Below are 15,023 nucleotides of genomic sequence, written 5' to 3'. Positions count from 1 at the left end.
AAAACCTGCTCCAGAGCACTCAGGACCTCAGACTGGGGCGAAGGTTCACTTTCCGAATGCACTGTATTAACCTAATATAACTGGCGCAGGACAACCCTGCTGGAGGCCTGCTGATCTATAATCTTATTCATTATGATCCTACTCTAAGACCCTTTGTGGACACAGCCCAGGTCTCCCTTGGCAAAGAGATTTTTTATCTCAACGAGACTTAACTTGGTTAAATAAAAGGTAAAATAAAAACGGTCTAAATGATTAGCAGAACTGTTGTTCTGTGATCCGGTTCTATTCGCATGGAGGTGTGGGACAAAATATGGATCGCCCTACGACACGAGGACGATAGAACACAACCGAAAGTAAATTAGTAGATTTTGGAACAGTGACGCTTTTTGTCCACTAGGGTGTACTCTCTGACAAGTTTATCTGAAGACCACTACTACACATTAATGCTGGGAGACAGGGTGATTAGCATTATCCAAGCTTCACATCATCACTTTAAATCATTGTTATTCAATCTGACATTAAAATACCTCTGATGGTAACAGAAGTACAATGGCATTAGTTACAACAGCAACAACCACACATTATAACATGTGTTGTGACAATAAATATATAATTGAGGATTTTGTTAAATGTAGTGAGGATTATAATACAAGCAAGCCACACAACCAGGAGTCCAAATGTGTGTATTGAGGTACTTTAAAGGCCTAGTGCAGTCAACATTATTTTAAATCATATTGTACAACAGCTGATGAAACTAACACTGTAAAAGTGTGAAAACATTTAATTCCTGATAGTTGCTGGTTGGAAATACAATCTGCACAGGACTTTCCACGGTGACATCACCATGCGGTAAATTGGTTAATAGACCAATAAGAAAGAGAGTTCCAAACCTCTCTCTGCCAATAACAGCTGGTTTTCAGTTTTCCCCCTCCCCACTCAGAACACTCCCAGCTAAGTTCTTGCTTGAGAAATAGTTTTTTGCTCTACTTTTGCCCATTTTAATAGAAATCAATTACAGTAAGGTACTTCATTATTACGCAGAAATGATTTGATATTGATATAAAAATGGCTGCATTGAGCTTTAAAAAAATATATATATATATATTTTGATTTGACTGTTAATCCTTTTACTATATAAAGTAGATGACCTCCTTTAGCTCCCACCATAGTCTGTCCTTTCAGACCTGACCTGTCCACGTCACCACACTTATCATTACCTGCAGCTTACTATTGTACACAACACACACACACACACAAAACCAGACTTTACCCTCCCATATCACATCTTTCTCCACAGGAGCAGCATCTTGACACACTGTACTGTTGCCAAAGGTCTGCTATCTGATATTCTGTCACCAAGGAAGCTCCGGGCTGCTTGTAGATTCTAGACCAAAGGAATACAAAAGAATGTGTTAAATAATACATATGGAATAGAAAGTACATACAGAATAAAAGACATATTTGCGGAATGCCTGAAACCAAATGCAGTGAAGGGGGAATGTCAGAAACATAGAAATATGCTGAGTGGACAAAACATTAGGAACACATTCCTAATACTGAGTTGTACCCCCTTTTGCCCTCGGAACAGCCCCAATTCGTCGGGGGCGTGGACTCTACAAGGTGTCGAAGGCGTTCCACAGGGATGCTGGCACATGTTGACTCCAATGCTTCCCACAGTTGTGTCAAGTTGGCTGGATGTCCTTTGGGTGGTGGACCATTCTTGATACACACGGGAAACTGTTGAGCGTGAAAAACCCAGCAGCGTTGCAGTTCTTGACACAAACCGGTGCGCCTGGCACCTACTACCATACCTCGTTCAAAGGCACTTAAATATTTGTTCTTGCCCATTCACACATACACAATCCATGTCTCAGGGCTTAGCAATCCTTCTTTAACCTGTCTCCTCCCCTTCATCAACACTGATTGAAGTGGATCTAACAGGTGACATCAATAAGGGATCATAGCGTTCACCTGGATTCACCTGGTCAGTCTGTGTCATGGAAAGAGCAGGTGTTCTTAATATTTTGTATACTCAAGTGTAATAATCTATTCATTCTACCTCTATGTTCTCAAAGCTGTTATGATTAGCTTCTCTCAGACATGATTCTGAGATCACCTTATCACAAATGTGATTTTATCACTGATGAAGCTACACGTGATCTTAATTAGTTCCCTCTGACGAAGCTTAAGTGATGGGATTTTACTGATTGGATGAATGAAAGGTTTTAGGGGATGGAGTGAGTACTTGGTGAGAGGACATAGCAGAGACAAGAGCATGAACGATCTCTCTCGACGGGAGATAACACCATTAGCAAACAAAGGTGATATGCACATCCCAAACTTGCTGGGCAAAAAATATACTGTAGATAAAGAATAGAAAGACCCGGAAAAAAACAACATGTCAGATAGGCTATAATGCTGCTCCTGTAAGTCCCGGAGGACAGCCCACGACACTCTGTCCAGGCAGGCCTTTCCTTTCCTTATCAACAGATAAGGGATTCATGACCTTTGAACCCGGCGTCGATACTCCGTGCCTCGCTGTTTCACTGGCCTAATCAGCAGCCAAAGTCCTCTCTGCCTCTTACACAGCCTCAGTCAGTACTCTGAGTCTATTGATCCTCAGTGCCTCTGGTTCTCTCACCTTGTCAACAACTGGCACCCTGGTCCTCTCCTGTCCTGCTGTCCCAGATCTACAGTAGAGCGTGGACGTCTTTCTCTGCCTGCCGACACCCTCCTGGCCTGGAACCAAATGTGGACGTCTTCCTCTTAGACCTGCCTGTCTAGACCCACCTGTGCTGTGACTTTCTCTCTGTGTCTGTCTCGCCACCATGCTGCCTCGCACCTCAGCCTTCCTCATGCTCTCCCTCTGCCTCTCCTGGGGGATGTCTGCTTCTCTGGTCAGGAACATCACTCCTGAAGAGGAAGTCGTCCCAGCGGCAGAAACCATGTTCAGTGCCGTTGTAGCTGACGAGTTTGTAGCTGAGGAACCAGTTGCGGACTCCCCTGTTGCTGATGCTCCGGTGGCAGCAGACGCCCCTGTAGACGCCCCTGTCATGGCAGATGAAGCCCCAGACATGGAGGCCATCATGGCGAACATGCCAGTTTTGGAAGACCCTGCATACATGGATCTGGAGAGCCTTGTTAAAGAGGCCCTGATAACAGAAGCCATGATTAAAGAGTTGTCTGCCCAGGTGGAGGAGGAAGACCTCGCTAAAGAGACCGAGATTCAAGACGCCATCTTGAAAGATTTGGCTGACCAGGAGGCCCTTGAGAAAGCAACGGAGCCCATTGAAGAGGCTGCAGAAGCAGAAGCTCCAGCGATCCCTGTGGTGCCTGTCGTCGAAGCCCAGGAAGAGGACTCTGACTGGGGCTTGGTTTCAATCAGAGAGAGCCTCCAGGCAGCCAATGGATACTTTGACTCGCTGGTGGAACTGATGGGGGGACGCAACGGAGTGTGTCAGTACAAATGCAAATACGGTAAGGATGTGTGTGTGTGTCTATCAGTGATTAAAGTAACATCCCGGTATGACTCCACGGTGTTGCCATGTCAAGCCTGGCTATTTACACCTAGGGCACGATTCAGTCCGCATTTGCGGAAGTTCAGGGCTGTGTGGCGCAAATCAAAATGTAAAGGTCATTTCTGATTGAGCCGACATATGCAGCCTTTACCGTAAATGCAGTCTCTGCGAATGCGACAACGTTGCCTTTTAATTTAAATGGCGCTAAAGCGCTGAACTTCCGCGACATGGATTGAATCGAGTCCTGAATGTAACAGAAGCTAGATACTGTGTGTTATCCTTGTAGAGAGTCCAACTTTGATTTGCTGAAGAACAGATCACACTGTACCCATTTTAAGATCTTACACATAAACACCATCGGTTAGGTTAGGCTATTCTACAACTCTCTCTCTCTCTCTCTCTCTCTCTCTCTCTCTCTCTCTCTCTCTCTCTCTCTCTCTCTCTCTCTCTCTCTCTCTCTCTCTGTTGTTTACCTGTGTGTTCATCTGTTTATCATACTTATGGTGTATAATAATTGATTGAAAACTCTGGCTGTTTACCACAAGTTGCATTCATCAATAGACGTATATTCTTGCTGTGAGAGGAATAACTGAGGTCAGTGTTCACATAACATGATATAGTCTCAGTGATATAGATTGACCAAAGGTAGAATACACATCAGACCATAGATATTACAGCATGGCCTACAGGGTACATTCCAATATCCACACTAGCATACCATGGTGAATGTATATCCACACTAGCATACCATGGTGAATGTATATCCACACTAGCATACCATGGTGAATGTATATCCACACTAGCATACCATGGTGAATGTATATCCACACTAGCATACCATGGTGAATGTATATCCACACTAGCATACCATGGTGAATGTATATCCACACTAGCATACCATGGTGAATGTATATCCACACTAGCATACCATGGTGAATGTATATCCACACTAGCATACCATGGTGAATGTATATCCACACTAGCATACCATGGTGAATGTATATCCACACTAGCATACCATGGTGAATATATATCCACACTAGCATACCACAGTGAATGTATATCCACACTAGCATACCATGGTGAATGTATATCCACACTAGCATAATACAGTGAATGTATATCCACACTAGCATACCATGGTGAATGTATATCCACACTAGCATACCATGGTGAATGTATATCCACACTAGCATACCATGGTGAATGTATATCCACACTAGCATACCACGGTGAATGTATATCCACACTAGCATACCATGGTGAATGTATATCCACACTAGCATACCACAGTGAATGTGTATCCACACTAGCATACCATGGTGAATGTATATCCACACTAGCATACCATGGTGAATGTATATCCACACTAGCATACCACAGTGAATGTATATCCACACTAGCATACCACGGTGAATGTATATCCACACTAGCATACCATGGTGAATGTATATCCACACTAGCATACCACGGTGAATGTATATCCACACTAGCATACCACGGTGAATGTATATCCACACTAGCATACCATGGTGAATGTATATCCACACTAGCATACCATGGTGAATGTATATCCACACTAGCATACCATGGTGAATGTATATCCACACTAGCATACCATGTTGAATGTATATCCACACTAGCATACCATGGTGAATGCATATCCACACTAGCATACCATGGTGAATGTATATCCACACTAGCATACCACAGTGAATGTATATCCACACTAGCATACCACGGTGAATGTATATCCACACTAGCATACCACGGTGAATGTATATCCACACTAGCATACCACGGTGAATGTATATCCACACTAGCATACCACGGTGAATGTATATCCACACTAGCATACCACGGTGAATGTATATCCACACTAGCATACCACGGTGAATGTATATCCACACTAGCATACCACGGTGAATGTATATCCACACTAGCATACCATGGTGAATGTATATCCACACTAGCATACCATTGTGAATGTATATCCACACTAGCATACCATGGTGAATGTATATCCACACTAGCATACCATGGTGAATGTATATCCACACTAGCATACCATGGTGAATGTATATCCACACTAGCATACCATGGTGAATGTATATCCACACTAGCATACCACGGTGAATGTATATCCACACTAGCATACCACGGTGAATGTATATCCACACTAGCATATCACAGTGAATGTATATCCACACTAGCATACCACGGTGAATGTATATCCACACTAGCATACCACGGTGAATGTATATCCACACTAGCATACCACGGTGAATGTATATCCACACTAGCATACCACGGTGAATGTATATCCACACTAGCATACCACGGTGAATGTATATCCACACTAGCATACCACGGTGAATGTATATCCACACTAGCATACCACGGTGAATGTATATCCACACTAGCATACCACGGTGAATGTATATCCACACTAGCATACCACGGTGAATGTATATCCACACTAGCATACCATGGTGAATGTATATCCACACTAGCATACCATGGTGAATGTATATCCACACTAGCATACCATGGTGAATGTATATCCACACTAGCATACCATGGTGAATGTATATCCACACTAGCATACCATGGTGAATGTATATCCACACTAGCATACCATGGTGAATGTATATCCACACTAGCATACCATGGTGAATGTATATCCACACTAGCATACCATGGTGAATGTATATCCACACTAGCATACCATGGTCTCTGCGAATGTGGTCCTCTGTAGCTCAGCTGGTAGAGCACGGTGCTTGTAACGCCAAGGTAGTGGGTTCGATCCCCGGGACCACCCATACACAAAAATGTATGCACGCATGACTGTAAGTCGCTTTGGATAAAAGCGTCTGCTAAATGGCTTATTATTATTATTATTATGGTGAATGTATATCCACACTAGCATACCATGGTGAATGTATATCCACACTAGCATACCATGGTGAATGTATATCCACACTAGCATACCATGGTGAATGTATATCCACACTAGCATACCATGGTGAATGTATATCCACACTAGCATACCATGGTGAATGTATATCCACACTAGCATACCATGGTGAATGTATATCCACACTAGCATACCATGGTGAATGTATATCCACACTAGCATACCATGGTGAATGTATATCCACACTAGCATACCATGGTAAATGTATATCCACACTAGCATACCATGGTGAATGTATATCCACACTAGCATACCACGGTGAATGTATATCCACACTAGCATACCACGGTGAATGTATATCCACACTAGCATATCACAGTGAATGTATATCCACACTAGCATACCACGGTGAATGTATATCCACACTAGCATACCACGGTGAATGTATATCCACACTAGCATACCACAGTGAATGTATATCCACACTAGCATACCACGGTGAATGTATATCCACACTAGCATACCACGGTGAATGTATATCCACACTAGCATACCACGGTGAATGTATATCCACACTAGCATACCACGGTGAATGTATATCCACACTAGCATACCACGGTGAATGTATATCCACACTAGCATACCACGGTGAATGTATATCCACACTAGCATACCATGGTGAATGTATATCCACACTAGCATACCACGGTGAATGTATATACACACTAGCATACCATGGTGAATGTATATCCACACTAGCATACCATGGTGAATGTATATTCACACTAGCATACCATGGTGAATGTATATCCACACTAGCATACCATGGTGAATGTATATCCACACTAGCATACCATGGTGAATGTATATCCACACTAGCATACCATGGTGAATGTATATCCACACTAGCATACCATGGTGAATGTATATCCACACTAGCATACCATGGTCTCTGCGAATGTGGTCCTCTGTAGCTCAGCTGGTAGAGCACGGTGCTTGTAACGCCAAGGTAGTGGGTTTGATCCCCGGGACCACCCATACACAAAAATGTATGCACGCATGACTGTAAGTCGCTTTGGATAAAAGCGTCTGCTAAATGGCTTATTATTATTATTATTATGGTGAATGTATATCCACACTAGCATACCATGGTGAATGTATGCCCACACTAGCATATCACGTTGAATGTATGCACAACACATTGCGTCATTCTAAGTATGTGCTAGTATATAATCACACCTCGACCATGCTACGTTCCACTATCCACACTAGCCCAGTATATTGCTCCATACTTAGTGCAGTAGTATCATATGCTAGCATGGACATTGGAACAGCGAAAACTCATGGATCTATACAGGAGCCACTCGTGGTTTCCTGTCATGTTCTTTATATATTTTGCTAAAAGGTTAAAAGGTCCTATACACTCTTAGAAAAAAAGGTTCCAAAAGGGTTATTTGGCAGTCCCCATAGGAGAACCCTTTTTAGTTCCAGGGAGAACCCTTCTTGGTTCTACGTAGAACCCGTTTGGATTCCATGTAGGACCCCCTTCCACAGAGGGTTCTACTGCACATGGAACCCAAAGGGGTTCTACCTGGAACCAAAATTGTTCTACCTGGAACCAAAAAAGGGTTCTTCAAAGGGCAGAAAAAACATGTTAGGTTCTAGATAGCACTTTTTTTCAGTTTGGGTTGTTATCAATAAACTTCACAATAGGGGTGTTGCATGTTCGATTTGTGCTGATTGATAACAACATATTGATCAATCTGTGGCGCTACATGATTAACTGTACATGGGTCTGAATTATAGGTTGTTCACCTTTCCTTCTCAGGTAAGACGCCTGTGCATCGCCATGGTTACGTGACCCCAGAGCCCAATGGTTGCAGCTCCGACCTCCTAGGATTCCAGGTACCTGATAGTGTATGTTTTAACTATCACTAACTATAGACAGCGTATGATACTGTACTAATAATACCCAATACATAAACTGCAGACGACTGTTTTCTCATACAATACATACTATACTTTTAAGGCCCTTATATATAGAACCCTCTGAGGAAAGGGTTCTACATGGAACCCAAAAGGGTTCTACCTGGAACCAAATAGGGTTTTTCAAAGGGTTCTCCTATGGGGACAGTTGAAGAACCCTTATAGGTTGTAGATAGCACCTTTTTTTTTGTAAGAGTGTAAATAAATCCCTATATAAATCCTATGTGATATTATCCTATAACCTATATATCTTTATATATTGTTTATAAGTCCCTATATAAATCCTATGTGATATTATCCTATAACCTATATATCTTTATATATTGCTATTATCCCAACACAGTTTGACATGGGCATCCCAGCCATGACTCAGTGCTGTAACCTGCTGGACAGATGTTATGACACCTGTGGCTCCAACAAAAACCGCTGTGATTCCAAGTACCGCTTGTGCCTCCACGATATTTGCTCTGACCTGAAGAAGAGCCTGGGGCTTGTGTCAAAGGTCAAAGGTGAGATAGCTACTGAATTATACTCTGTAACACTTTACCGTAGGTGCAGTGCTTAATTTGAGCCGGATCCTGCTGGAACAGGATCTTGCACCACTCCGTTTTGGACTGTTTCGTTCCGGGACCAATTTGGCCGGATCCGGTACCACTCGTGGCATGAAAAATAATTGTCACTTTTTGCGATGTTAAAATGTGAATAAAAGTGATCAAAGTTCATTCGAGTTGCCTCTTCGTAAAAATAATTCAGCATAGCCTACTACACCATGAAAATGCCCATCATTTAGCCACAGGGGATCAACAGCTTCTTTGTAGCCCAATAACAAGGCATAGCCTACGGTCTGTCAGTGAACAGCGTGCGGACTAAACAGGCTTTTCGCAATATTTCAAATACAATCGCGGGAAAACACAGGTTGGAAACCAAATGGCTCCTGCTGAAAAGAGAAGACTCTAATCTGTCTGCTGTAGGCTAACAAAATATTTGATCAACTTCCAAATATTGTTTTACGAAGTAAAACGAGAGCGAGATATAGGCTTTTGGCACGAACTCGTCGGCCATCACCAGCGAGTGCGCTGCGGATCATTGTTTTTAGGACTATAATTTCCGCCTGATATTGTAGCCTACAATATGTGTCTCCACAAACCTAGGCCTTGGCTATTGATGGATTCAAGACAAGGTCGTTTTTATTGATCTCAGATTCTCAGTTTGTCAGTGTCAAAGTAGCCTGTCATTTCCAACATTTGTGCGCTATTAAAAAATATTCTGCCAAAGCCTCCAGTCATGTAAAATGTTTATAAAAAGCCACATTTTTCCCGGACCCTAGGCTACTAAAATGTTCCCCATGTGTAAGCGCCTCTACTCTAATGTGATGATATGCATGCAGCGCTTTATTATAAAGGAGATTTCTTTTTTCATGCTTTCCGGTTCCTCAGAGCTCCCCAGGTCACCCCCCTCTCGGGCTCACTTTTTGTTCCGCAACCTCCCGAATTACAAATTAAGCACTGCATAGGTGTAATGCTTTTTGACTTGTTATAAGCATCTATGAGCCTTTATAATGTCTTGTAATGAAGCATCAAATATATTGTAATGTGAGACTACAGGAGTAGGCTAATACTCCACTCTTCCCTTTACTGTGCTCTTTGTAGCTAGCTAGGACAGTATAACTCTCCTCCAGTCCTTCACTGTAGTCCTCTTTGTGAGACACCCTGGTCTATGTCAACTCCAGTTTAATTCAGTCAATACAGAAAGTACACTGAAATGTAATTGGAATTTAAGTTTACTTCCTGAATTGACCGAATTTAAGTGTAATTGACCCCCCGTCCAACCATATTTCAACGTCAACCTGAAATTCTGGGACAAAGTCATGTGTATTTTAATATTTCCTAAATACATATATTAAAATATTAACACCTCTGTATCTCTGCCTCTCTTTCTGCCTTTGAGTCTGTAGCAGATCCACGGTACACAACTCAGTAGCACCAGTCTGTGTAATCTGAGGGAAATATGTGTCTCTAATATGGTCATACATTTGGCAGGAGGTTAGGAAGTGCAGCTCAGTTTCCACCTCATTTTGTGGGCAGTGTGCACATAGCCTGTCTTCTCTTGAGAGCCAGGTCTGCCTACGGCGGCCGTTCTCAATAGCAAGGCTATGCTCACCGAGTCTGTACATAGTCAAAGCTTTCCTTAAGTTTGGGTCAGTCACAGTGGTCAGGTATTCTGCCACTGTGTACTCTCTGTTTAGGGCCAAATAGCATTCTAGTTTTTTTGTTAATTCTTTGCAATGTGGCAAGTAATTATCTTTTTGTTTTCTCATGATTTGGTTGGGTCTAATTGTGTTGTTGTTGTCCTGGGGCTCTGTGGCGTCTGTTTGTGTTTGTGAACAGAGCCCCAGGACAAGCTTACTTAGGGGACTCTTCTCCAAGTTAATCTCTCTGTAGGAGATGGCTTTGTTATGGAAGGTTTGGGAATTGCTTCCTTTTAAGTGGTTATAGAATGTAACGGCTCTTTTCAGGATTTTGATCATTAGCGGGTATCAGCCTAATTCTGCTCTGCATGCATTATTTTGTGTTTTTCGTTGTACACTGAAGATATTTTTGCAGAGTTCTGCATGCGGAGTCTCAATTTGGTGTTTGTCCCATTTTGTGAATTATTGGTTGGTGAGCAAACCCCAGACCTCACAACCATAAAGGGCAATGGGTTCTATAACTTATTCAAGTATATCTCTCTCTCTCTCTCTCTCTCTCTCTCTCTCTCTCTCTCTCTGTCTCTCTCTCTCTCTGTCTCTTTCTCTCTCTCTGTGTGTTATAACACTAACCCTCGTCTCTCTCTGTTAACTCTCTCTCTCTCTCAATTTCAATTTCAATTTCAATTTCAATTCAATTTAAGGGCTTTATTGGCATGGGAAACGTGTGTTAACATTGCCAAAGCAAGTGAAGTAGATAGTAAACAAAAGTGAATAAAGACATTTCAAATAAATACATTTTCCCTCTCTCTCTCTCTCTCTCTCTCTCTCTCTCTCTCTCTCTCTCTCTCTCTCTCTCTCTCTCTCTCTCTCTCTGTCAAACCTAACCCTCTGTTTCTCTCTCCCCCTCCCAGCCTGTGAGTCTGTAGCAGATGCTCTGTACAACACAGTGTGGACGCTGGGCTGCAGATCCTTCATGAACAGCCAGAGGGAGGCATGTTACTGTGAGGGAGAGGAGAGGGACGAGCTGTAGAGGACCAGGCTGGGACACAATACAACACTACCCAACACTAGACCAACCTGGGACACAGCACTACCCAACACTAGACCAACCTGGGACACAGCACTACCCAACACTAGACCAACCTGGGACACAGCACTACCCAACACTAGACCAACCTGGGACACAGCACTACCCAACACTAGAACAACCTGGGACACAGCACTACCCAACACTAGCCCAACCTGGGACACAGCACTACCCAACACTAGACCAACCTGGGACACAGCACTACCCAACACTAGACCAACCTGGGACACAGCACTACCCAACACTAGCCCAACCTGGGACACAGCACTACCCAACACTAGACCAACCTGGGACACAGCACTACCCAACACTAGACCAACCTGGGACACAGCACTACCCAACACTAGACCAACCTGGGACACAGCACTACCCAACACTAGACCAACCTGGGACACAGCACTACCCAACACTAGACCAACCTGGGACACAGCACCTCCCAACACTAGACCAACCTGGGACACAGCACTACCCAACACAAAACCAACCTGGGACACAGCACTACCCAACACTAGACCAACCTGGGACACAGCACTACCCAACACTAGACCAACCTGGGACACAGCACTACCCAACACAAAACCAACCTGGGACACAGCACTACCCAACACTAGACCAACCTGGGACACAGCACTACCCAACACTAGACCAACCTGGGACACAGCACTACCCAACACTAGACCAACCTGGGACACAGCACTACCCAACACTAGACCAACCTGGGACACAGCACTACCCAACACTAGACCAACCTGGGACACAGCACTACCCAACACTAGACCAACCTGGGACACAGCACTACCCAACACTAGACCAACCTGGGACACAACACTACCCAACACAAAACCAACCTGGGACACAGCACTACCCAACACTAGACCAACCTGGGACACAGCACTACCCAACACTAGACCAACCTGGGACACAGCACTACCCAACACTAGACCAACCTGGGACACAGCACTACCCAACACTAGACCAACCTGGGACACAGCACTACCCAACACTAGACCAACCTGGGACACAGCACTACCCAACACTAGACCAACCTGGGACACAGCACTACCCAACACTAGAACAACCTGGGACACAGCACTACCCAACACTAGCCCAACCTGGGACCCAGCACTACCCAACACTAGACCAACCTGGGACACAGCACTACCCAACACTAGCCCAACCTGGGACACAGCACTACCCAACACTAGATCAACCTGGGACACAGCACTACCCAACACTAGACCAACCTGGGACACAACACTACCCAACACTAGACCAACCTGGGACACAGCACTACCCAACACTAGGCCAACCTGGGACACAGCACTACCCAACACTAGACCAACCTGGGACACAGCACTACCCAACACTAGCCCAACCTGGGACACAGCACTACCCAACACTAGACCAACCTGGGACACAGCACTACCCAACACTAGACCAACCTGGGACACAGCACTACCCAACACTAGACCAACCTGGGACACAGCACTACCCAACACTAGACCAACCTGGGACACAGCACTACCCAACACTAGACCAACCTGGGACACAGCACTACCCAACACTAGCCCAACCTGGGACACAGCACTACCCAACACTAGACCAACCTGGGACACAGCACTACCCAACACTAGACCAACCTGGGACACAGCACTACCCAACACTAGACCAACCTGGGACACAGCACTACCCAACACTAGACCAACCTGGGACACAGCACTACCCAACACTAGACCAACCTGGGACACAGCACCTCCCAACACTAGACCAACCTGGGACACAGCACTACCCAACACAAAACCAACCTGGGACACAGCACTACCCAACACTAGACCAACCTGGGACACAGCACTACCCAACACTAGACCAACCTGGGACACAGCACTACCCAACACAAAACCAACCTGGGACACAGCACTACCCAACACTAGACCAACCTGGGACACAGCACTACCCAACACTAGACCAACCTGGGACACAGCACTACCCAACACTAGACCAACCTGGGACACAGCACTACCCAACACTAGACCAACCTGGGACACAGCACTACCCAACACTAGACCAACCTGGGACACAGCACTACCCAACACTAGACCAACCTGGGACACAGCACTACCCAACACTAGACCAACCTGGGACACAACACTACCCAACACAAAACCAACCTGGGACACAGCACTACCCAACACTAGACCAACCTGGGACACAGCACTACCCAACACTAGACCAACCTGGGACACAGCACTACCCAACACTAGACCAACCTGGGACACAGCACTACCCAACACTAGACCAACCTGGGACACAGCACTACCCAACACTAGACCAACCTGGGACACAGCACTACCCAACACTAGACCAACCTGGGACACAGCACTACCCAACACTAGACCAACCTGGGACACAGCACTACCCAACACTAGACCAACCTGGGACACAGCACTACCCAACACTAGACCAACCTGGGACACAGCACTACCCAACACTAGACCAACCTGGGACACAGCACTACCCAACACTAGACCAACCTGGGACACAGCACTACCCAACACTAGACCAACCTGGGACCCTACACCAGTCTTAAGTAAAGCATGTGTGTCTATGCATGCTGATGATTCAACTTTATACATGTCATCAACCACGGCTAGTGAAATGAATGCAACACTTAACAAAGTGTTTCAATTTTAGAATGTGTGTTCAGTAATAAACTAGTCCTGAGCATCTCTAAAACTAAAAGCAAATTTTATTTGGTACAAATATTTCCCTAAGTTCTAGACCTCAGCTGTATCTGATAACGAGTCATTTGCCTGTTGAGAAAGTTGAGGAGACTAAATTATTTGCTGTTACCTTGGATTGTAAACTGTCATGGTCGAAACATATTGATTCAATGGTTGTAAAGATGGGGACAGGTCTGTCCTTGATTTAGGCCTAGATTCAATCAGATCAAGCGTTAACCAGCGATAGCAGACACATGCATAGCGGCTGTTTTGGCGTTGTCTGAGGTGGAACTGCGTTGGAGCCGTCAAATCGGTGAGCACCTGCACTTGCGATCATTGTCATGAAGCCAAACCCGCCCCACAAGAAGCCACACCCGCCCCACTTGAAGCCACACCCGCCCCACTTGAAGCCACACCCGCCCCTCTTGAAGCCACACCCACCCCACTTGAAGCCACACCCGCCCCACTTGAAGCCACACCCGCCCCACTTGAAGCCATACCCGCCCCACTTGAAGCCACACCCGCCCCACTTGAAGCCACACCCGCCCCACTTGAAGCCACACCCGCCCCACTTGAAGCCACACCCGCCCCTCTTGAAGCCACACCC

The 15,023-nt window shown here is 45.0% G+C and overlaps 1 protein-coding gene across 2 annotated transcripts; it reads left to right on the top strand.

The window, feature by feature from the left end:
* The first annotated feature begins 2,597 nt into the window (after window positions 1–2,597).
* LOC121548058 (group XIIB secretory phospholipase A2-like protein) lies at window positions 2,598–12,044 on the top strand. 2 transcript variants are annotated; one of them, XM_041859455.2, is made up of 4 exons: window positions 2,598–3,477; window positions 8,264–8,352; window positions 8,765–8,930; window positions 11,521–12,044. In XM_041859455.2, exons 1-4 carry the CDS (start codon window positions 2,829–2,831, stop codon window positions 11,637–11,639), a joined length of 1,023 nt encoding a protein of 340 aa, XP_041715389.1. In that variant the 5' UTR covers window positions 2,598–2,828; the 3' UTR covers window positions 11,640–12,044. The 2 variants fall into 2 exon arrangements, with proteins under 2 accessions (XP_041715389.1, XP_041715390.1); XM_041859456.2 differs by having other exon boundaries at window positions 2,599–3,477; window positions 8,264–8,340.
* Window positions 12,045–15,023: the final 2,979 nt, after the last annotated feature.

Source organism: Coregonus clupeaformis, chromosome 31, assembly GCF_020615455.1.
Source record: "Coregonus clupeaformis isolate EN_2021a chromosome 31, ASM2061545v1, whole genome shotgun sequence".
Taxonomy (NCBI): Eukaryota; Metazoa; Chordata; class Actinopteri; order Salmoniformes; family Salmonidae; genus Coregonus; species Coregonus clupeaformis.
This window is presented reverse-complemented; position numbering and strand designations above follow the sequence as displayed.